The sequence below is a fragment of the Lolium perenne genome, chromosome 4 (genome assembly GCF_019359855.2).
Source record: "Lolium perenne isolate Kyuss_39 chromosome 4, Kyuss_2.0, whole genome shotgun sequence".
Taxonomy (NCBI): domain Eukaryota; kingdom Viridiplantae; phylum Streptophyta; class Magnoliopsida; order Poales; family Poaceae; genus Lolium; species Lolium perenne.
The window spans coordinates 399,036,100-399,058,461 of NC_067247.2; the positions used below are offsets into that span (position 1 = coordinate 399,036,100).

At 46.3% G+C, this 22,362-nt stretch overlaps 3 protein-coding genes across 3 annotated transcripts; 2 read left to right on the plus strand and 1 right to left on the minus strand.

Annotated features, from left to right (window-relative positions):
• The first annotated feature begins 4,966 nt into the window (after positions 1–4,966).
• Positions 4,967–5,542, plus strand: LOC139830401 (uncharacterized). Its single transcript, XM_071818402.1, has one exon. The coding sequence runs from the start codon at positions 4,967–4,969 to the stop codon at positions 5,540–5,542; it is 576 nt and encodes a 191-aa protein (XP_071674503.1).
• Positions 5,543–12,732: 7,190 nt separating this feature from the next.
• LOC127297577 (arsenate reductase 2.2) lies at positions 12,733–14,734 on the plus strand. Its single transcript, XM_051327900.2, has 3 exons — positions 12,733–12,928; positions 13,005–13,143; positions 14,316–14,734. The coding sequence occupies exons 1-3, from the start codon at positions 12,747–12,749 to the stop codon at positions 14,484–14,486; spliced, it is 492 nt and encodes a 163-aa protein (XP_051183860.1). The 5' UTR covers positions 12,733–12,746; the 3' UTR covers positions 14,487–14,734.
• A 2,356-nt stretch (positions 14,735–17,090) lies between these two features.
• Positions 17,091–19,879, minus strand: LOC127297576 (probable glucuronosyltransferase Os03g0107900). Its single transcript, XM_051327899.2, has 3 exons — positions 19,244–19,879; positions 18,350–18,594; positions 17,091–17,980 (listed from the first exon to the last, which is right to left on the minus strand). The coding sequence occupies exons 1-3, from the start codon at positions 19,814–19,816 to the stop codon at positions 17,515–17,517; spliced, it is 1,284 nt and encodes a 427-aa protein (XP_051183859.1). The 5' UTR covers positions 19,817–19,879; the 3' UTR covers positions 17,091–17,514.
• Positions 19,880–22,362: the final 2,483 nt, after the last annotated feature.

The following is a 22,362-nucleotide window of genomic DNA, read 5'->3' on the forward strand; positions in this document are numbered from 1 at the left end:
CATTGCATCCTTTCCCTTTCTTGGATCTGACGGTGGTGTCTTTGATGGTACGGGGATCGGATTTGGGTGTTCCCTGGCTTTCCTTCTGCGCTCCGGGGATCCGGTGTGTGATTCATCATCGGGTCGCCGATCAGCGCGGGCGTCCTTCTGCGCGGTAGATACACAGTTATCCGGATTGGATTCCAACCTGCGCGAAGTATCCGCCTTGCTTTGCTGCTGCATTGCTGAAGCGACGAGTGTGCGAAGATAGTTGATATCAACCTCTTCGTCCTTCTTCTTCAATAGTTCCGCAGCTTTTAGCATGTTGTCCTTTGGGGTTTCGAGCGGCCGCTGCTCTGCGGGCGTGGCGAAGTTGATTCTGCGAGGCGGAATTGCTTCTCTAACAATTCGATCAGCCTCCGCCTGCGCATAGGTCATCTTTACTTCCCACTCTTTTGCCATGCTCTTGACCTGTTTGAGTGTGGCAGTAATTTCGCGGTCCTGTCTGTCGAAGTGGTCCGCCAAACCTGCAGCTTCTGCCCTTTCTTCCCTTAACGCGGCTTCGGTATCGGCGAGCTTCTTGGCTGTGGCCAGCATTTCCTTTCTAGTGGTCTCTAGAGCCTCCAGATCTGCGGCGTCGCCCGGGGTTATAGGTTTGTTAAGAACTGCTCGCGCAACCATCTCTTCTGCTGTCAGGAGCTCCTCCGGGGAAGAATCTCTGCGGGGTTGCTCCTGAGACATTGGAGATCCTTGGTGGGATGGCTGAGGGTCAGATTGGTTGGTTGCCTCTTCAGATCCAGTTTGTCCCTGCGCTGCTACCGTTGCGAGAACCTGCTTAGGCTGGGCGGAGTCGACTTCAGGCTGATCACCGAAACCGTACTCCCCTAGCTTGCGGTAAAACTCGCCAGTGTCCATGGAGGGGGTATCTCCGGAAATTGGGCTCAGATTGCCCAAAATCGACTCTTCAACCGGAGTTCCGCTTTCTCCGACAGGCTCAGCCTGATCCGGATCCGCGTCGTTTTCCGGTGCCTCTACCTGCTCAGGACCAGCTCCGTCTTCTTGAGGGGCGGTTCCGGCGGTGTGGGCCAAGAAGTGTACGAAGTGGCACCTCTGCTTTTCTAACACAGGAGACCCAGGTGGATCTGCATTGGTCTTCCACCGTTGTTTCCTGCTCAGGGGCGGATTGGGTGGACTTTGAAATTTCCAGATCCGAGGCGGAATCTTCCTTGGGAAGCTCCTGCATCTCAGATCGGATCTTCGCGACAGCGTCCAGCTCTGCGGTGGTCGCGTCTGCGTTACTTACCAGTGGGTTTCCGTCGGAATCGACGGTTTCCCCGATGAAGATGTGTATGCCGCCAATTGGGACGATGGAGAGCTTGACGGGGTTTGCCCTAGCCAGAATCCAACACTCATCCGGAGGGACGATCGGCAGATTTCCGGCGTAGAGAACGCGCCCCACAGCGATGGTGTCGTCGTAGCTTCCCATGGCGGAACCCTCCCGGTTCCGGCCTCCAGACGCCACAGGCCCCACGGTGGGCGCCAACTGTCGTTGCCTAATCGACGGTACCCCGGAGGAGGGATCCTCACGAGGGGGAGAAGAAGTAGGGGCCATAGGGCGGAGTGCACACGGGACGGTGGTACGCGATTTACCCAGCTTCGGAACACCTGCACGATGACAGGGCCTACTGTTGCTTGTCTGGAATTATCTGGGCGCTTTCGCGTTGTTACAATGAGTTGTTGTTCTGCCTCTAGGGCTCCCAGGATCCGGCTTATAAAGGCGCACGGATCTAGGGTTTACATGGAGAGTCCTACCCGGACACAGGTTCCCTAACTACGGTACAATGTCTTGCCGTGTATGTCAAGGATCCGCCCTTCCATCTATGTCGTACCGGATCCGGGTCCCTTAATGGGCCTCCGTGGATCCGGGTTCCTCCTCGAGGTCAGTCGGATCCGGCTCCCTGCTCCTGGGCTGGACAGCTTCCATCAGGATCAACAGCAACTGGGCCGCCCGATGGGCCACATGCCACATCACCATCTGTGGGCCACCCGGGCTTGCCGGATCTAGGCACTGTCGATGGTACACCCATGAAGTATACCCACAACAGGTCGGTTTTAGCCGGAATCCAGCACTCATCCGGAGGGACGATCGGCAGATTTCCGGCGTAAAGGACACACCCCACAGCGATTGTGTCGTCGAAGCTTCCCATGGCGGAACCCTCCCGGTTCCGGCCTCCAGACGCCGCAGGCCCCACGGTGGGCGCCAACTGTCGTTGCCTAATCGACGGTACCTCGGAGGAGGGATCCTCACGAGGGGGAGAAGAAGTAGGGGCCATAGGGCGGAGTGCTCTCGGGACGGTGGTACGCGAGTTACCCAGCTTCGGAACACCTGCACGATGACGGGGCCTCTGCTGCTTATGCAGGAATTATCTGGGCGCTTTCGCGTTGTTACAATGAGTTGAGGTTGTGCCTCTAGGGCTCCCAGGATCCGGCTTATATAGGCGCTCGGATCTAGGGTTTACATGGAGAGTCCTAGCCGGAATACAAGTTACCTAACTACGGTACAATATCTTGCCGTGTACGTCAAGGATCCGCCTTCCTCCTAGGTCGTGCTGGATCCGGATACTTTATGGGCCTCCACGGATCCGGCCTCCTTTGTAGGTCGGTTGAGATCCGGCTCCTCGTTCCTGAGCTGGACTTCATCATTCATGATCTACAGCAACTGGGCCGCCCGATGGGCCACATGCCTCACCACCAACTATGGGCCACCCGGGCTTGCCGGATCCAGACCATGCCGTTGATATACCCATAAAGTATACCCACAACACCGGAGATTTAGGTGAGGCGCCTTCGTGGCGTTCGGTGTGTGGTGTGAGTACCGCATCTTGGGGTGAGGCCTTTGTGGCGTTGGTGTGCATCGAGCAACCACACCTCAAGGTGAGCCTCTTGTGGCGTTCGGGAGCACTAAGCAACCACACCTCTCCACCGGAGATTAGCACTCGCAAGAGTGTGAACTCCGGGATAAATCATCGTCTCCCGCGTGCCTCGGTTATCTCTATACCCGAGCTCTTTACTTATGCACTTTACCTTGTGATAGCCATCGTGCTTGAAGTTATATATATCTTGCTATCACATACTTGCTTGTATTGCTTAGCATAAGTTGTTGGTGCACATAGGTGAACCTTTGCTTAGAATAAGTTGTTGGTGCACTTAGGTGAACCATAGTATATAGGCTTTGGGCTTGACAAAGTAAACGCTAGTTTTATTCCGCATTTGTTAAGCCCATCTCGTAAAAGTTTTAAACCGCCTATTCACCCCCCCCCCCTCTAGGCGACATCCGTGTCCTTTCAACCGTACGCACGACCGAGTACGGAAGTGCTGCCGGATTGCCGCACCGGGACGATCGTCTACACCAACAACGAGATCTAATCTCGTAGGCTTTGGAAATCTTCGAGGGTTAGTCTCATATCAATCTCGTTGTTCCGATCTTGTAGATTAGATCTTGGGTGTTCCATAGATTAGATCTTGGATTTATTCGTCCTTGCGGTAGGAAATTTTTTGTTTTCTATGCAACGAACCCCATCAGTTCAATCCTAGCAACATGAAGGCGTGATTAGTAGTAAAATTAAGTACTTTAGAATATTACAACGGCTCACTTGTCAAATTTAGATGGGTAATTGGGTACGTGAGTATGGGTTCTACAATCCCATACTCATACCCGCTTTACCCGATGGGTATAATATTTTTTCATTTACAAACTCATGAGTAATATTTTTATCCCATACTTGTACTTTTATTGGGTTTTTACCCGCCGGGTACGCGGATGTTGCGTACCCATTGCCATCCCTACCAATAATGCCTCAAGACCCATGCTAGCGACAATGCAATCCCCCTCAAAACATCCAAACACTGAAAAGTTCATGGCGATGGCAGCAAAGGAAGTCTTAATTAAATCGGTTGCTCAATCTCTAACAAATCATGTCATGGGAGTGTTCAAAATGAATAACGGCTTCCATGAAGATTACATGAGGATGGTAAGGAAATTTTGGTGGGGAGAAGAAGAAGATCAAAGGAAAGTTCATTGGGAATCTTGGGATATATTGACTCAACCAAAATGCAAAGGAGGAATGGGATTTAGAGACTCAAAGATATTCAACCAGGCAATGCTCGCAAGACAAGCGTGGAGATTACTGGTGAAACCAAACTCTCTATGTGCAAGGATTCTAAAATCCAAGTACTACCCAAATGGCAACCTCCTTGACACAGTTTTCACGAGAGATAGTTCGGCAAGTTGGAAAGGGGTGGAACACGGTCTTGACCTTCTGAAGCAAGGTGTAATTTGGCGAATAGGGAATGGAACCAACATACAAATCTGGAGAGATAATTGGATCAACCGAGATGGAGGACTCAAAATAACAGGAAGGAAGAAGTTCACCAGAATTAAATGGGTAAAAAGCTTACTAGGAAATGGGGAGAATGGCTGGAATGACAGGATGGTTAAGGATATTTTCCTACCTCATGACGTTGAACATATCCTGAAAACTAAGATACCAAATCTGATAATGACAAGGTAGCTTGGCATTATGAAAAAGATGGCGAATTCAGTGTTAGGAGTGCATACAAGTTGGCCTACACCATTAGAGAAGGAAATGGTGACGGCACAAGCAACAACCCCAATGGAGAAAGGAAAATCTGGGGAAACATTTGGAAAGCCCCAGTACCCAATAAGGTTCGGGTGTTCAGTTGGAGACTTGCATCGGACAACCTCCCAACACAGAGAAACAAATGGAGAAGAACACTGGAGACCCAAAATACGTGCCCCATCTGTGGAAATGGAATCGAAGACAGTTTCCATGCAACTGTTGAATGCACAAAGGCGAAAGCTCTGAGACACAAAATGAGAGACTATTGGCAACTTCTGAGTGAAAAGAAGTTTAGCAGAACAGGAAAAGATTGGCTACTGGTCCTACTAGACAATACGAATAAGAGAATGCACCAGGCCATCCTTATGGTACTTTGGAGAGCATGGGAATTAAGAAATGACATCTACCACAAAAAAGGGAAATCTACCATTGAGAACTCTGCCAAATTCCTCATTTCTTATGCCAATACTTGGAATTCTAAAGATGCAGCCATTGAAGAAGCAGACAACACAGATAAAAAAGGAAAGAAAGCAATGGTCGAGATGAAGAATGAAGAAAAGAAAGATGACACGAAATGCTACTGGCAACATCCACCGCAAGGATGGATCAAGGTAAATGTTGACGGTTCTTTTATGCAGGAAACTGAAAATGGATCTACTGGAGTAGTTATCCGTGATCATATGGGACATACTATTATGGCGAGTGGCTCCATTCTCCCTAGATGTTCAAATGCTGAAGAAGCTGAAGCATTGGCACTACTGGAGGGATGTCGTTTGGCGAAAAACTGGACAAGACAACCTATCATTTTTGAGTCTGATTGTATGACGCTGGTGAAAGCTATCCAACAGAAGAATGATTCCAGGTCAAGGCTGAGGAGTATCTTCTCGGATTTCTTTCATTGTAGTTCTGATCTCCCTGGATGAGAATGCGTGTTTGTAAAGAGACAGCAAAACAATGCTGCACATGCTTGTGCTGAATATGTTAGAAGAATAGGATCGGGTACTTTGTGGAACAACATGTTCCCAGACCAGATTAGTAGAGCTCTAAACTTTGATTGTAACCATGAACCTGTTTATGTTGATTGAATGAACTATTTAAACCTCAAAAAAAGAACATCCAAACACCCGTTTTTCGTTCCGATCAAGTCTAGCCGAAGAGCAGCCGACCTAGTAGCAAACACGTCATAAATGACCGGAAGTGGATGGCGTGGGGGAACGAGGGATTGTATGAAGCGGTGAGGTGACCCATCCTACGGGCGTGCGCATCCTATGCTGGGCGTCGTGATCAGTCAGGTCAGGGTCGGTCAGAGATGGTATGCACAGCCAAATCAGTTATTCTATTGGTGGCAGTCAAGCACACGTGGCTTGTCCGGTAATTCAAATTTAGAAACGAGTATCCGAGGCAAGTCGCAAATAAATCGGTTGTTCCCTTCTTAATCATCGGCATGTGATATGTGATAATCGAAAAAGAAAACATCCCAATCCTATCTAAACCGTCGTGGAAAAGAAGGAAAGAGTCCCTTGTTTTCCTCTCTCTTTCCTCGCCGCATGACGCGTGCTTCTTGTTTGACACTCTCCTCCGATTGCTCCTACATATTCGCCCAACAATCGACATCCTTTTCAAATTTCTCCACATCTCCCGTCATGTCTGCTGCATCGCCGGAGTTCTACCAGCCGTGCGCGCCGCCCGCCTACTCGCCGGGACGCCTGCGCGTTGCCGCCTCGGAACCGTCTGCAAACGGCGAGGACTACCGCTGCCGGACGCCGACCGGGGTCAGCTATCTGGGGGAACCACTCAGCTGCCCGCCGGCGCCCATGAAGCCGCGGGAGCCGCCAGCCTCCGCATGCAGGAGGCGGCTCTTCGACGTCAAGGTCATCAGGCTGCGCTTCGACGACGACCTCGAGGCCATCGATCGGCCCTCCTTCCTCCGCAACGGCAAGCGGCGGCCCGGCAAGATTAGTGGTGGGAGCCGTCGTTCTACTATGTTAAGTTGAGTGCTCAGTGGTGCTAGTGCTGGTGCTTAACACTTGAGTCGACATATATTATCATCATTATTAGGTATTAAAAAAATTAGCAGCAGAAGTTGCACTAGGGCGCACTATCGTCCTCTGTAAGATCCATCCATCATGATACGGGTTATTGATGATTATTTCTATCCTTGTTCGTTTTCTTATGATGATATTGCTGCTGCTAGTACAAATCATGTTCCGCTCCTAGCTTCTAAACTCGATTGGGTTACATAGGCTGATAGGCGAGAGAGAGACAGGGAAGAGCTAACTGTGGACAGTCAAATGCAAATTAACGGTAGATTAATTTGAGATGAAAAAGAAAACACAGATAATTTTGGTTTGTAGGGGACAGTATAATACTACCCGTTCCAATAAATAAGGGTTTTTAAAAAGAATGTGCAACTAAGCAAATTTTAATCAAACTTTTACAAAATTCTATCAACAAATATGATATTCTATAGATGTTATACGAAAATATATTTCATGATGTATCTAATGATATTGATTTTGTAATTTGCATGTTAATATTTTTCTATAAAAAAATATAAAAACTTTAGATGGGTCGACTTTTAAAAAATAATATAAATCTCTATTCATTGAAACGAAGGTAGTACATGTTAAACTTCGAAATCAAATTCAGTCAACATGGTAGAAATTACATCCATTCAATAACTGTTAACGATCAACTTGGAGTAGCCAAGCAAGAAATGCGCTAAAAGCCCCTGACATCTCGAATCATAGCTTTCGTCGCTCCAGTGCTTGCTCCAGAAAAAAAAAATGACATGTCCACATTCAATTTTGTGTAGTCTTCCTCCTGTTTCTCCTGGTCGTCTTGACTTATAACTCAACTTTCTTAGGGCATGTACAATGGGGTGATGTCAGCCTTCCCTTAGAGATGCCACATCATATTTTAGCTTAGTTGGAGGAGAGAGAATGAAGAGAGAGAAGGTTGTCTTCCCTTAGCTAAGATATCATCTCTTAGGAAATAAGGGAAGACTATTTTCTCTATTGTATCACATATGTCTTCCCTTAGCAACAAATTTCCTACCAAAATTTAATTATTCATATTAATTGCTAGAGATGGTTGTAAGAGGTAATGCATTGTATGACTCATATCTAATGTCTTCTCTAACTAATATGGCGAAGTAAGGAAAAGCATGCTTTCTCTACCATTGTACATGCCCTTACAAGATCTTGCATAATTTGTGGTGATAGCTATAATTGGCAATGACGAGCGCCGAGGGGTGACCCCTCGGTGACAATGAACTAAAGTTGTTCCATCTTACATCGGTCTGATAAAGACATGACGAGTCATTAGTCGACTATGTCAAATGCTTTAGGAACGCAAAGAACCGATTCTACAATTTGGTGATAAACGAAGGAGAGTCTTAGTCTTTAACGGATTAAGATCTCGCCTGTCGTTGCCTAATCGACGGTACCCCGGAGGAGGGATCCTCACGAGGGGGAGAAGAAGTAGGGGCCATAGGGCGGAGTGCTCTCGGGACGGTGGTACGCGAGTTACCCAGCTTCGGAACACCTGCACGATGACAGGGCCTACTGCTGCTTATGCGGAATTATCACGGGCGCTTTCGCGTTGTTACAATGAGTTGTGGTTGTTCTGAACGTGCACGTGAACGTGAACGTGAACGTGCCTCTAGGGCTCCCAGGATCCGGCTTATAAAGGCGCACGGATCTAGGGTTTACATGGAGAGTCCTAGCCGGATTACAGGTCGCCTAACTACGGTACAAGGTCTTGCCGTGTACGTCAAGGATCTGCCTTCCTCCCTACGTCGTACTGGATCCGGGTTCCACATGGGCCTCCATGGATCCGGGTTACTCCTGGGCCTCCATGGATCCGGGTTACTCCTGGGCCTCCATGGATCCGGGTTACTCCTGGGCCTCCATGGATCCGGGTTCCACATGGACCTTCACGGATCCGACTTCCTCCGATGGTCGGCTGGGATCCGGCTTCCCTATCCTGGGCTGGACTTCATCCTTTAGGATCAACAGCAACTGGGCTGCCCGGTGGGTCATAAGCCATCACCACCATCTGTGAGCCACCCGGGCTTGCCGGATTCGGACCATGTCGATGGTATACCTATGAAGTATATCCACAACAGTAGCCCCCGGAGTTCTCCAAGATTCACCGTTCTTCCATCCAGCTCAGCTTGCGCATGTATCTTCATCCTTTGGCTGGAACGAATAATAGAGAATCTTGAAGGACTCCAAACTTCGTATCTCCAACCAAGTATTGGTCGGAAACTTCATGATCCAATGGTCAGATTCTTCGGAGACACCATCCAACGTAATCTTCGGTATGGATCCGACTAGCCAAATGTAGGTTCGGATCTGACTAGCCAAAATATAGGTGTGGATCCGACTACCCAAAATATAGGTGCGGATCCGACTAACAAAAGATTAGGTGCGGATCCGGCTACCGAAAATTGAGGTGCGGATCCGACTACCAAAAATTAGGTGCGGATCCGGCTGCAAAAAATAGTTGCGGATCCAGCTACCAAATATATAGGTGCGGATCCGGCTACCGAAAATTGAGGTGCGGATCCGACTACCAAAAAATAGGTGCGGATCCGACTACCAAAAAATTAGGTGCGGATCCGACTAGTTAGCCAGATTTTCGCCATCTTTGAAATTTTTCTTGACATAACCATATGTATGTAGCCCCCGAGCGTTGAGTCGGCTTGCTCCAAGGAGACTCGATGCTCAGAAACTTAGCCCCCAAGCGTCAAGGTGGAAAATTTCCGGCCTATTGCTCCAAAGAGAACTTCATCGGTGTAGCCCCCGAGCGCCAAGGTGAATTTACTTGAAAATCCGGCTTGGTGCTCTTAGATTAGCTTTATCTTTATATGTGACTTAGGAATAGCGTAAATCCCAAGCATCTAGGCGGAAATTTCCAGCACTGATACCCGAAAGGAAACACACTTTTCACCTAAGATCAAACCGCAGCCCCCGAGGGTTGGTTCCGGCAAAGCATAGCGGAATCAAGACTCAAGTTGCTTTTCCAGCTGTGCACGCCATGGATCCGCCTAACCTCGGGAGACTGTTGTACGTCCAAGTGTCATGTACACGATACATAAACATAAAAACATATTTGTATTAAATTGTTTCTTTGATCATGTTCAACGAACAAATGTAAGGCGGAACAAAAACGGCCTTTGAACAAATGTTTTAAAGCTGAAACTATGCAGCAGTTGAACAACATAAAACTGTCAAGGCGGAAACAACTCGACTATCTTGAACAGTTAATGTAATTTATATGTTTTAAGCAAGTGCTTTGGTTTATCCGTTCTTCTGGTTTATATGCTTGACTTTTCGCGAGACGGCAAACTTTAAACACAGAACATCTGTTGAGGCGATAGCGCTTAATAGCGAAACAATCAAGAACCTCAAAAACAGAGGCCGGCTTTAAGTACCGAGATATCACTACTAAGGAATCCACACATAAAACAACAGAAACGTGTAGGCCGAGAAAACTCAAGCTAACGCCCGAAGGCGGAAATTTTGCAGCGTACTGGAGCCTTAAGCGGCAAAAACAGTACAAAGTTTTTCACGAGCGCAAGGCAAATCGTGGGAAAGATATGACCAACAGCGAAAGCGGTAAAAGACTCAGGATATGAGTGAACCAATCTTAATCTCATGATCATAAAATATTAAAATATTAAATATAAATAGGCACTTAGCTGTTTGGAGCGGAGTCAACGTCGGTCGTGGTGGTTTTTCTTCAGCGTTCCGTCGAGCCGGTGCGAGATTGATTGTCGCGATGGTGCAGATCCACCTACCAAAATTTAGGTGTGGATCCGACTTCCAAAAATTTAGGTGCGGATCCACATACCAAAATTTTGGTATGGATCCGGCTACAAAAATATAGGTGCGGATCCGACTACCAAAATAGGTATGGATCCGACTACCAAAAATTGAGGTGCGGATCCGGCTACCCAAAAATTGAGGTGCGGATCCGGTTACCCAAAAATATAGGTGCGGATCCGAGTACCAAAAACGTAGGCGCGGATCCGGCAACCAAAAACATAGGTGCGGATCCGTCTACCAAAAACGTAGGTGCGGATCCGGCAACCAAAAACATAGGTGCGGATCCGAGTACCAAAAACGTAGGCGCGGATCCGGCAACCAAAAACATAGATGCGGATCCGAGTACCAAAAACGTAGGCGCGGATCCGGCAACCAAAAACATAGGTGCGGATCCGACTACCAAAAACGTAGGCGCGGATCCGGCAACCAAAAACATAGGTGCGGATCCGACTACCAAAACGTAGGCGCGGATCCGGCTACGAAACCAATTTGAAATTTTCAGATCTAAGGCGGAGTCTTCCTTAGGAAGGTCCGGCAACTCAGATCGAATCTTTGCGGCTGCGTCTGCTCGGCGGCGGTCGTAGCTACATTACTTAACGATGCGTTTCCGTCGAAATCAACGGTCTCGCAGATGAAGATGTGGAACCCGCCGGTTCCCGGCCTCCAGTACGCCGCAGGGCCCCACGGTGGGCGCCAACTGTCGTTGCCTAATCGACGGTACCCCGGAGGAGGGATCCTCACGAGGGGAGAAGAAGTAGGGGCCATAGGGCGGAGTGCTCTCGGGACGGTGGTACGCGAGTTACCCGGCTTCGGAACACACGCACGATGACGGGGCCTCTGCTGCTTATGCCGGAATTATCTGGGCGCTTTCGCGTTGTTACAATGAGTTGTGGTTGTTCTGAACGTGCACGTGAACGTGAACGTGAACGTGCCTCTAGGGCTCCCAGGATCCGGCTTATAAAGGCGCACGGATCTAGGGTTTACATGGAGAGTCCTAGCCGGATTACAGGTCGCCTAACTACGGTACAAGGTCTTGCCGTGTACGTCAAGGATCTGCCTTCCTCCCTACGTCGTACTGGATCCGGGTTCCACATGGGCCTCCATGGATCCGGGTTACTCCTGGGCCTCCATGGATCCGGGTTACTCCTGGGCCTCCATGGATCCGGGTTACTCCTGGGCCTCCATGGATCCGGGTTCCACATGGACCTTCACGGATCCGACTTCCTCCGATGGTCGGCTGGGATCCGGCTTCCCTATCCTGGGCTGGACTTCATCCTTTAGGATCAACAGCAACTGGGCTGCCCGGTGGGTCATAAGCCATCACCACCATCTGTGAGCCACCCGGGCTTGCCGGATTCGGACCATGTCGATGGTATACCTATGAAGTATATCCACAACATCGCCCCAAGGAAAAACTTGAAGGGTTCAAGTTTGTGAATGTCGGCCAAAGTCTTAAAAGCTCTGGCTCAAAAAGTCCGAGAATAATCCGTGCTTGACTTTCACTTATGCGTCCTAGACATTATTTAATTCACCATTAGCGTTGTTTGTACCTTCATTTTTTATATTCACTCTCTTCCAATTCAATTGAATTTCTAGTTTTGGTATTGTAAATTTTCACATATTTTTGTATAGACTTAATAATTAAATTTACCATTTAAAACTTAATATTTTTTACGTCGGATATGCTAAACGGAAGCAGATTTGGTGTACATGAGCACCAGTGCTCCTGGATTTCAAAATATTTTAAAATAGTATATCTTTGTTTCAAAAAATCATCACATTTATTCCATGAATACATACATATGTCCTGAATATTTGTACAAAATTTTGATAGAAATTTCATTGTATTTTAAGCTACATGAAAAAAATTGGAGCTACTCGTATAGGGGCATATATTTGTCAGAATTTTTTCTTTTTTGTATAGCTGAAAATACAACATATTTATCTCCAAAATTCATAATGTATCTTTGGAATGTTTATATGTATGTGTGTATTTAATATAATTTTTTTGGCATCCAAATAATATGATTTTTAGAAAACAGGGGTGCTCATGTGCAAAAGACACTTTCCGATGCTAAACTTTCAATTAAGCCACAACCTTTTCTTTTGCTTTCTTGTCAACATTTTTTGTTTCTATACTCTATTGATTGATTTTTAAAATTTAACAGCAGATGGTACTTCCATTTCACTACATAATAAATTCGAGGGATAATAAATCTCAGAAGATCACATCGACGACAAGCTCCGATCAGTCGCTTCGACCTCTTCTAATATACGCATAACTCGAGGGGTTATGTGCAAACCGCGGCAGAGGAAGGGTCGGGCAGGAGAATCTCTCCCTTCCTCCGCATCCTCTCCGGCGACGGCGAGGCTCCGACGGCGGCCTGAGATGGCGAGGAAGGGGGTGTCGTACGTGACGGCCGCGGAGGTCGTGTCCATGGTCAGCGACCCCCACGTCGCAATCATCGACGTCAGGTACCTACTGACCATCTCCGTGCTGGGGAGTGCGCGCGAGCGAGAAGCTAACAGGGTGTTTGGGATTTTCTGGAAGGGACGAGGAGAGGATCTGCGACGCCCACATCGCCGGCTCGCACCACTACGCCAGCGATGGCTTCGCGGAGCGGCTGCCGGAGATCGCGGAGGCCACCAGGGGCAAGCAAACCCTCGTCTTCCACTGCGCCCTCAGCCAGGCAGGTCCCCTCCTTAAGAATTACTACTCTCCTGCAACCCTTGATCTAACATCACTTCGTAGATAAGCAAGCAATCACTAGTGCTAGTGGAGCAATAGGTTTCTCTCCGTGGATCTCAGAATCTTTCATTTGATTGATGTGACCGCTCATCGGAGCTGGTCAAAATGGAAGCATAGGTTGCAGAGATTGTTTGGCTCATATCGGCGATCCATGTGATTAAGGTTTTCTCTAAGAATGGGAATAATGTGAAAAATCTGTGACTTGAGTCTATAGTTAATCCTGACAAGATGTAGTTATTTGGGGAGGCCACATCTTCTCCTCCTTTTTTTTCTGTATTTTTTTTCCAGCATCATTTCCTAGTTCCTAGCAAAGTAAGCGGGGTTACTAGTAAAACGATAGGTGTTCTCTGTGGATCTCAAAATTTTGTCATTTTCTTCATGGAAGACAATTATGTGGCTATCTGTGTCTCGAGTTCATTGTCAGTTCTGACATGATGCAAATATGGCCTTCTGAATGTACAATATAGGAAGACATCAACAAGGTAGTTAGAACTAGAGTTGCCATTAAATTTGAGAGTTGGATAAAATTGGAATGATGGAGAGAATCAGATAGCCTCTGAAGGTTTAATGAAGATAACCAGCAAGGAGAGATATTGCTTATAACAGGCAAAGAGGAGACAGCTTTTGTGCAGACATCGTAACAGTAGGACTTACCTTATTTTCTATTGTGTGTTAGATGTCTGTTTGATGTTTTACCGTCTGCTGAAATTTCAAATGCTAATCATGGTTGTCGCGTATAAGGGTCAGCTTTTTTCTGCATCCCTGCGCTGGGCCTATGGTCAAGACTTCATTGTATGCTTAGGTTTTGGCTGAATTGGTACTCCCGATATAAGCCATGGCTTTCTCTTCGAGAGAGAATTATCATTTGATCGTACTGCTAGCTCTCTAGGACTCTTCGCTGAGTTGCTACAACGCTGACACTACAGAATCACCAGATAGACTTGACCTTTTATCGAATGTAAATAGAGTTGGCTTTGGTGGCAGCAAGTTACCCTGTCCATCTCTCTCCTCCTACATCCGGCATTGTATACCATTTGTATTCTTTCATCGCAGATTTATCTCCCAGGTTATTGCCACTTTTTTCGTCTTATAACCTCTCCCATCAAACTGCAGGTGCGCGGTCCAACTTGTGCAAGAATGTTTTCTGACTATTTATCAGAGACCAAGGAAGATTCAGCCGTCAAGAGCATCACGGTCCTCGAACGTGGATTCAATGGATGGGAGCATTCAGGGAGACCTGTTTGCCGCTGCAAGGACGCTCCTTGCAAGGGTGTATGCTCTTGAGCACTGGTACCAACATGTTGCAGTTTTTTCAACCGCGAGGGATATTGCTCCGCGCGTTACCAAAACGCTCGCTGTCTACAAGATAGCCATCTGTAGCTGATTACTTCTATAGCACATTAAAATGGCATCTCTCAGTTGGATGAACCAGCAATGACGCTATGTTGATCCATCCATTGAATCGACAGTTACTTCATGCCATGTAAACTGCAAAACTTATTGGCAATTATTGAAAATATATGCTTCCATCCGCATGATGGCCTTCTGCATCCTATCTTTCAGCTGAAGTTCTATCATCTGTATGTTCCCAAATATGCACTCTTGTTTCTACTTTTTTTTTATAGCAAAACTATTATTTGCAGTATCACTTGTTGCCGGACTCTTTGTTAATTTTGGTGTAGAGAGGTTCTAATGAAATTTCAGTTTGTGTCATTCTGATTTGTGGAAGTTTGGGTGTTCAATTAGGGGGAACACGTACATCTGTCCTTCAGACAGGTAAATTGTGCCTCTTTGTTTTTCGTCATAACTTTGGTTTCTCCTACTGTGCATGTGCAATCGGGCAAGCAATCATCATGCCCAATCATAACAGTTCGTTTAAATTAAATTGGGAAAAACACTAATAAGCCCTAGATTGGGACTGTAAAACTCTGTAAAACTGTTAGAACTTTTGTAGCAGGAATGAATTGTTCAGTTCTGATTGCACTGAATTCCACCTGACACAGAAAAAGAATGCTAAATTACAGCAAATTCTGGAGCTGTCTATTTTTATTTCCATCTGTTATAACTTGCGCTGAGGAATAGCATGGAGAACTTTTCTTTTCCTTTTATGTTTTTGGGCTCTTGTTTATACTGAATCCAGCAGCTACATACCTGGAATTGGCAAAGAATAATTACGGGTGTATTCTTAGTGAGAATTACAGATAGAAGAGATCGCCTCTCCTCCGCGCACCCGGCATAGGCATTGAATCTTTTTTTTTTCTGAAATAGTGTGTGAAAAGGGACCATATAGCCTTCGTTCGTCACCTCTTTGGCGTGCAATATTAAGGTTGCAGCCTCCGAGGTATCTAGTCTCCTGTCTCTTAGCTGTTGTGAGTCAATTCCAGTCAGTCATTAGCTAGGAAGAGACTACTGAAAAGACAGATTAGTTCTCTGTTTCAAGTGAAAAGTAGCTGGAATCGATTAGATTCCTACCATTTTTTCTCGAAATCGAGAAAATTAAGCCTTATTTAGTAAAATATATCTGCCTAATAGCTCGAGGTTATTCCCCTCGAACTGAGCTAACTTGCCTGCTTCTTTCAGAAAAAAAGTCCTTTGTTTGTCCCTGAGGGGACACCTGGACCACTTGACTTGGTTTTGATGCCAAAGCCAAGGTGAAACAATACCTAATTTTATGCCGTACGTCGTCGCTTCGCTTCTTTTCGCTGCTTCTTTGCCACCGCCCCAAGGATTAACGGTTTAGGTCTTTATTTTAAGACCCGGCCAGATAACGCCCGGTCGTTATCAGAAGCAGTAGTCAGTCAATGGCACTCTAAGGTTGGGTGATTCCACTACCGCCTGTCGAGGAGCCGTCCATTCACTTACTACTAGTGACCCGCCCCCCTGGTTGCCTGCTTTTTTGTCTTACCTCCTCCTAAACATCCTGACTTACTAGATTAGTTTATTTGAAGATAAGTGGCATCCTGTATTTGCATTTTGCTACCCCTTCTGTTCTGGACATAGCGTCTTCCTCCCTTCTCAAACCTTCCTCCCTTTCTTTCAGCTCGATGACGCCCCAGGTGTAGGGCATATACAAATCTTTTTATAGCGGGATCGTATCATCCTCTTGTTTATCTCGACAACATTTTATTTGAGACACACCTGTTGTTCTACCCCCCCCCCCCCTAGTGAAGGGGCGTAAGAAGGACACACCTTCTCACTCGAGCCTGACTGTTGTCATCCCTGAATATACTTTATCGATTGCCATTGACGGATCACCAAGTTGCGTGACATTCACCACTTTGATTACTCCGATCTGACTTCTTCCTCTTCGTGAAGAAGCTAAAGTTACTTTCCACCTAGCATTGGAAATTCAGAAAGCAACTTGCCAATCTTAGACTGATTTCCTTGATGATATGAAATCGTTTTTCATAACTGCTCAAGGAAACGCTCGCTACGGTGAGACGCTGCCTTCCCTGTTAGCCAGCCTCGGGATAGGATCTGAATGGCACTTCCCGGCTAGTCTAGGTTGACCAAGCAGCTATTGGAGCATCATAAGCATCAGATCAAAACTAAGATTTCAGATCGTTTGTCGCGGTGAACGTGGATTGGTTGGGTGAATCCGTCTTTGGATTCAGGGTCAAAGAAGCGCCTCCTGCCTGATCTATACAGGTCGTTACTGGTTATGGATTCGTCTGTTCTTTCACCTTTTCGTATTGGGTCGTTATCCCGGTCCTTTCCGGGCAACAATCTTATTGTTCATGAACTCTACAGTGGTTAAACTTTTACAAGAATGTGCCGGAAACTACAGTAGAAAGTGCCAGCAACTGAAACAGCCTTTTTTTCCTTAACATAACTTAAGCAACCTTTTTTTATAACAAGAAGATTGGATATATGGTACATGGAAGTATATAACAGTTGAACAACTCTACAAGTATATCCACAGATCATGTTTGCATACCTCCCTCTATAATACAATGTTTAATCTTCCTCTCAATCAGGCTCTTCACACTACTAATAAATACAACTAAATGAATAAAACTAATTTCCTGTACAGACCTTGCCCCACTTGTCAGCCCATCACTATTCTGTTGTTACACTACATGACTCACAAACCGTCCAATTCAGCACTAAATATTGGGATGAAATGTGAGGAACCGATGTTCTGACCTTCTAGCAAGGAAAAACCATGTCACTGGTAGAGCTCATGCTCAACATCTGATTCTGTTAGTTAGGTAAAATTGTAAGCTCTACACCGTTGTTGCACAGCTGCAACTGAACAGAGATGTCAGCAGCCAACCAAATATCCTTGTTAGTGTGCTTCAATGTCTAGTTTTCACCTCCAAGATCCAACATAACTCCTCTGAGATCGGTCTAGCAAAATTTCAAGCTCCCTCAACACTTGCCATGTGGCATCTCCCACTTCCAGAGGTCGGTTGAAGACAAGCGCCTTACGCTTTGCAGGATCCCAGAGGTTCCTCTGTATTGCAGTCAAGTTAGTCGCCACAACATGGTCTAGCACAGTCTCAAGACTGGCGACATCCTTCTCAGCCACCTGCAACGAGATGTCTGGCCACCGAAGGATAGAAGGGAACGGCAGGCGTATATTGTCAGCAATTATGACAGGAACACAGCCCAGAAGTACAGATTCCACGAGCCGAGGGCTCCATGGTGCCCAGCCCAGCGGGCAGAGGCAAAATACAGAACGGGCCATCTCTGATCGATAGTTATCATACCGCTTCCGCTTAAGGTAGAACTTGCTATTACGACCATAACGCTGTAGTAGCTCAGTCCTCACCTTCCTGTTGCAAGGAAAAAGGTAAGAACCAGTAAATTGCAGCTATGAACTAATGGAGTTAGCTTCAATTCAAAGTATTCTGGTGTCTATATGTACAACTCTTGATGATATTATAACAGGGATGAGGCTTTGCCTGACCTAGGTACTGTTTTCAATTTTGCCAAGCAACTAAACCGGTGTTTATGATTTACAACTATTTTTCATCGGTGTTTATACAAATGATTCAATTGTATTATCAAATTCTCGGGAGGCATAACTAAAGGAAGACATAATCGAAGGTTGACAGAGAAAACCTCAAACTCAACCCCCTTCATGTTCATTTAGGAATAATTGCTAGGTGAAGCAACTAAAGAAAAGTGCAGCATATGCTTACTTGCTGTAGAAGCGGCCACTGATGTTCTTGGGGTGGACCTCCATCTTACCCCGGAAGAAGGCAAAAATATCCCTTCTTGCCTTCTCCGGCTCTGGTAGCTCGAGGGCAACCTCCGGAGGCACGTGTGGGGGGATAACCACGTGCTCCGCTTCCTGGCACACGTGAGGACCATGTACACCGAATGTCTGTATCAGGATTGATCTCTTCAGGAACTTCGGTATGCCATCCGCAATGGCCACATCCTCCTAATAAATCAAATGGAAAAATATTTAGAACATGAGCCATTCCCTTAAATCTATTAAGAGTTGGAAAAACAGCGTTGAATTAAAGAGAACTAAGTTTCATTATGACAACAGAATAGAACTAAGTTTCATTATGACAACAGAAAGAATTTTAATGGTTGGGTGCGTAGTTTCCATAAATACACAAACAGGTGGCCAAATTGTGTTTGGTTCATGGTGACAGGGAATAGGAATTCTGATTGAACCCAATTCATTCTAGTCAAACTAAGTTTTATCATGACAACAGAATGAAGGGTTGACTAAATTGAGTTTGGTTCAGTTCAAAACAAACCAAGTTTCACGGTGACAGCGGAAGAGGAATTCTGGTTATTTTGTGAGAAATTGGAGTATTCCATGCTCAATTTTCTCAATTTGGCGAGATTTATTGAACTCAATCCATTGGATTTTGGCTGCAAAACCGAACTAGTTCATCGATCGCTGTACCGGAGTCCACATTGACCACTCCCTATCAAGAGCACGGTAGCACCTACGCCATTTAGGGAGCATGCAGCTAACTTCCATGTTGCAAACTCCGTTTGACCGCAAGAAACGCACGCACCTAACCGACACGCAACCACCATGGCGCTGAACAGGATTGGGTTGGAGAGCTCACCATGGGGTGGAAGCAGGCGCCGAAGTCGTGGGACGCGACGAAGACGTGGTCGGCGCCGCCGGAGCGGTTCCAGAACGGCGCGTCCCGGCGCACGAGGTCGACGGCGTCGGCCAGCATCCCGCGCGCGTGGGAGAGGGACGGGAACCCGTTGGGGGTGGAGAAGTTGCAGGAGACGTAGACCGGGACGAAGAAGAGGTCGGCGTCCTCGGGACGGGCGGGCGGGTAGCTGAGGAGCGCCTCGTGCAGCGCGACCTCGGCCGCGAAGAGGTGGCGCGCGCACCGGGGGTCGGCGGCGGCCCAGTCGCGGTTGAAGCGGGAGGGGAGGTCGTAGACGTAGATCCGGACGGGGGGTTTGGTGGAGGTGACGGCGAGGGAGCGGGGGAGGAGGAAGGCGGGGCGGAGCGGGGAGGCGGCGGGCGGGGCGGCGGAGAGGAAGAGGTAGACGGAGAGCGCGAACCAGAGGAGGAGGAGCCAGGCGGAGTGCCGCCGGAGCTTGCCGGTGAAGGTGGGGGCTCCTCGCCTCGCCGCCGCCGCCGCCGGAGCCGGCGGCCGGGGTAGCTTGGGATCTCTCATGGCGCGCGGAGCTGGCTATGCTTTGCTGGTGACGGGAGGGAAGGGAGGGGAGGACACCGAAGCGCGTGGGTTTGGTTGGTTGGTGCTGTTGTTGACTTGAGCTGGAAATCCTTTTTTTCGGTTGTTTTTGGAATGTGGCTTGTTAATGGGTGTTCAAGAAGTTTAGAAGGTGTGCTTCAATTAATAATGCTTCTTATTGATAATTAATTTATCACAGTATATTAATGCATATGCTCCTTATATTTTGAAATGCATCTTATGTACATTTTAAATTTCAAAAAAATTGAAACAAAAAATTTGTACGTACATCTTCACGTGCTACATGCTTACAAAGTCGTTTCATAAAAAATCGACTTATCATGTAACGTGTGTAAAAAAGACAAAATTCAGTGCTAAAAATAATGCTTTTCACAAGATAAAGTTTCTCCTTTTTACATAGACCACAAAAAATATTGGTTTTTTCGTGAAACTTAGCGAATGCACATACATTATGGAGATGTACATGTAGAATTTTTTATCCAAATTTTTTAACATTTCGAAATATGTTTTTCTGGTAGAGGGAGCATACGGACCCGGGAGCCGAATTGAATATGTTATATCTATGGTTAGTAGTAACTCAAAATATATGTCTTTCAATATAAGACTAGTCACAATGGGAAGTATCATATAGTAGTATCATGCATATGATACTAGTGTGTGATACTATCTTCACAATGCAGAGTATCATGTAGTAGTATCATAAGTTAATTATATTTAGTGATTTGTAGAATCTCAATGTAAAAGTGTGTACAAGATTGGTTTGACATTAGTTCTACATGCTATGATACAGTATCTACCTATGATACTACTACCATCTCTTTCTTCATTTATTAATGTGACACATCAGCTTTTTGCATGCATGTGATGCATGATACTAGCTATGATACTCCCATTGTGGGTAGTCTAAAGTTGTTCAGTGGCACTCATCGAATTTTTACTGTGATCATGGAAAACTCAATGCAACCCTACTATAGAGTTTAAATAAATGCACCTCCTTGTTGCTCGTGATCTAGGATTAATGTTTTACTGAGATGCCTTAAATTCAAACTTTTAATTGTTTGTGTCAACAACGTGTTAGATCATCTTCATTTTTTTACACTTCCCTCATTACAATAATCTCCACATATTTCATAAATTTACTTGTACAATATAATCAAATGACAGGCTATGGTATCATCACGTTGCACTTTGCTAGATATGAACTTCTAGACAACAACCAATTTATGTGCGAAATACTTGACAATAACCAATTTGTGGGTGAATCACTTAAAGATAACATATATTTACGAGCAAATGGGCGTTGGCATCCCACTATTCATCTTCCTAATGCAACCACGACCATACTTGATGATGATCCAATGTCAGGGAAATTCAATTCGGCTCCCGGGTGCGTATGCTCCCAATACTAAAAAATTATATTTCGAAATGTCAAAAATTTGAACAAAAACACCGCTCTACCAATGTCATTCCTTATATAGTGAGCATATGATGATGAACAAATGGATTTAATAGTCGATCTTTCTTACCCTTGAGACATTTGCATTATTAGAACTCCGCTATATGACTTTATATAATACAAGAAATACACTTGTTAGTCATCACAGTTGTGACTAGCTCGCTCCGTTGGAGAGAAAAACATGGCAATCCAAGAGCTGGTTAACTCTTACATTTTCTTCACTGTCACGATTCTTTACTTTATAAAAGTGCTAAAACACGATTTCACACATAAGTAAAGTCTCTCAACTCTTTCATGAGAGTATTTCAATCGCAAAATTGTAAAAATAGAAAAGCGAGTAACTTTATGTATGGTTCGATGCATGGAAAATAAAAAAATTCTATCGCAGAGAATAATAAATCCAAGATCCAATCTATGGAAAAGCCAAGATCTAATCTATGAGATCGGAGCAACGAGACAGATGAGGAACTAACCCTCGTAGATCCAAAGCCTTAACGAGATCAGATCTCGTGGTTGATGTAGACGGTCCTTCCAGTGCTACAATCCGGCAGCACTTCCGTACTCAGTCACACATACGGTATCGATGACGTCCTTTCTCTCCCCGTTCCAGCGAGCAGCGGAAGTAGTAGATCACCTCGGAATCCCAGCAGCACGACGGCGTGGTGGTGGTGGTGGAGGAGAAATTCATGCAGGGTTTCGCCAAGCCGGCGCAGGAAGTATGCGGAGGAGGAGAGGGCTGGCTAGGGTTTGGGGGATGATGTGCTGCGCCCCAACCCTCCCCTCCCTCTTATATAGGCGTGGGGGCTGCCTTGGCCCCTCCTCCAAGCCCTAGGGTCGGCCAAAAAAGGGGGGCAACTTTCCCTCAAGTTAAGTCCATATTTTCAAGGGATTTGATCTTATCCACTTGATCCAGCCGCATGGGCCTTGGGGGCTGGTGTGCCTAGCCCATGTGGGCCTATGTGACCCCCACCGGTCCATGTTGGTCGTCTGGGATAGGTGGACCCCACTATGGTACACTCCGGAACCTTCTAGAACCTCCGGTACAATACCG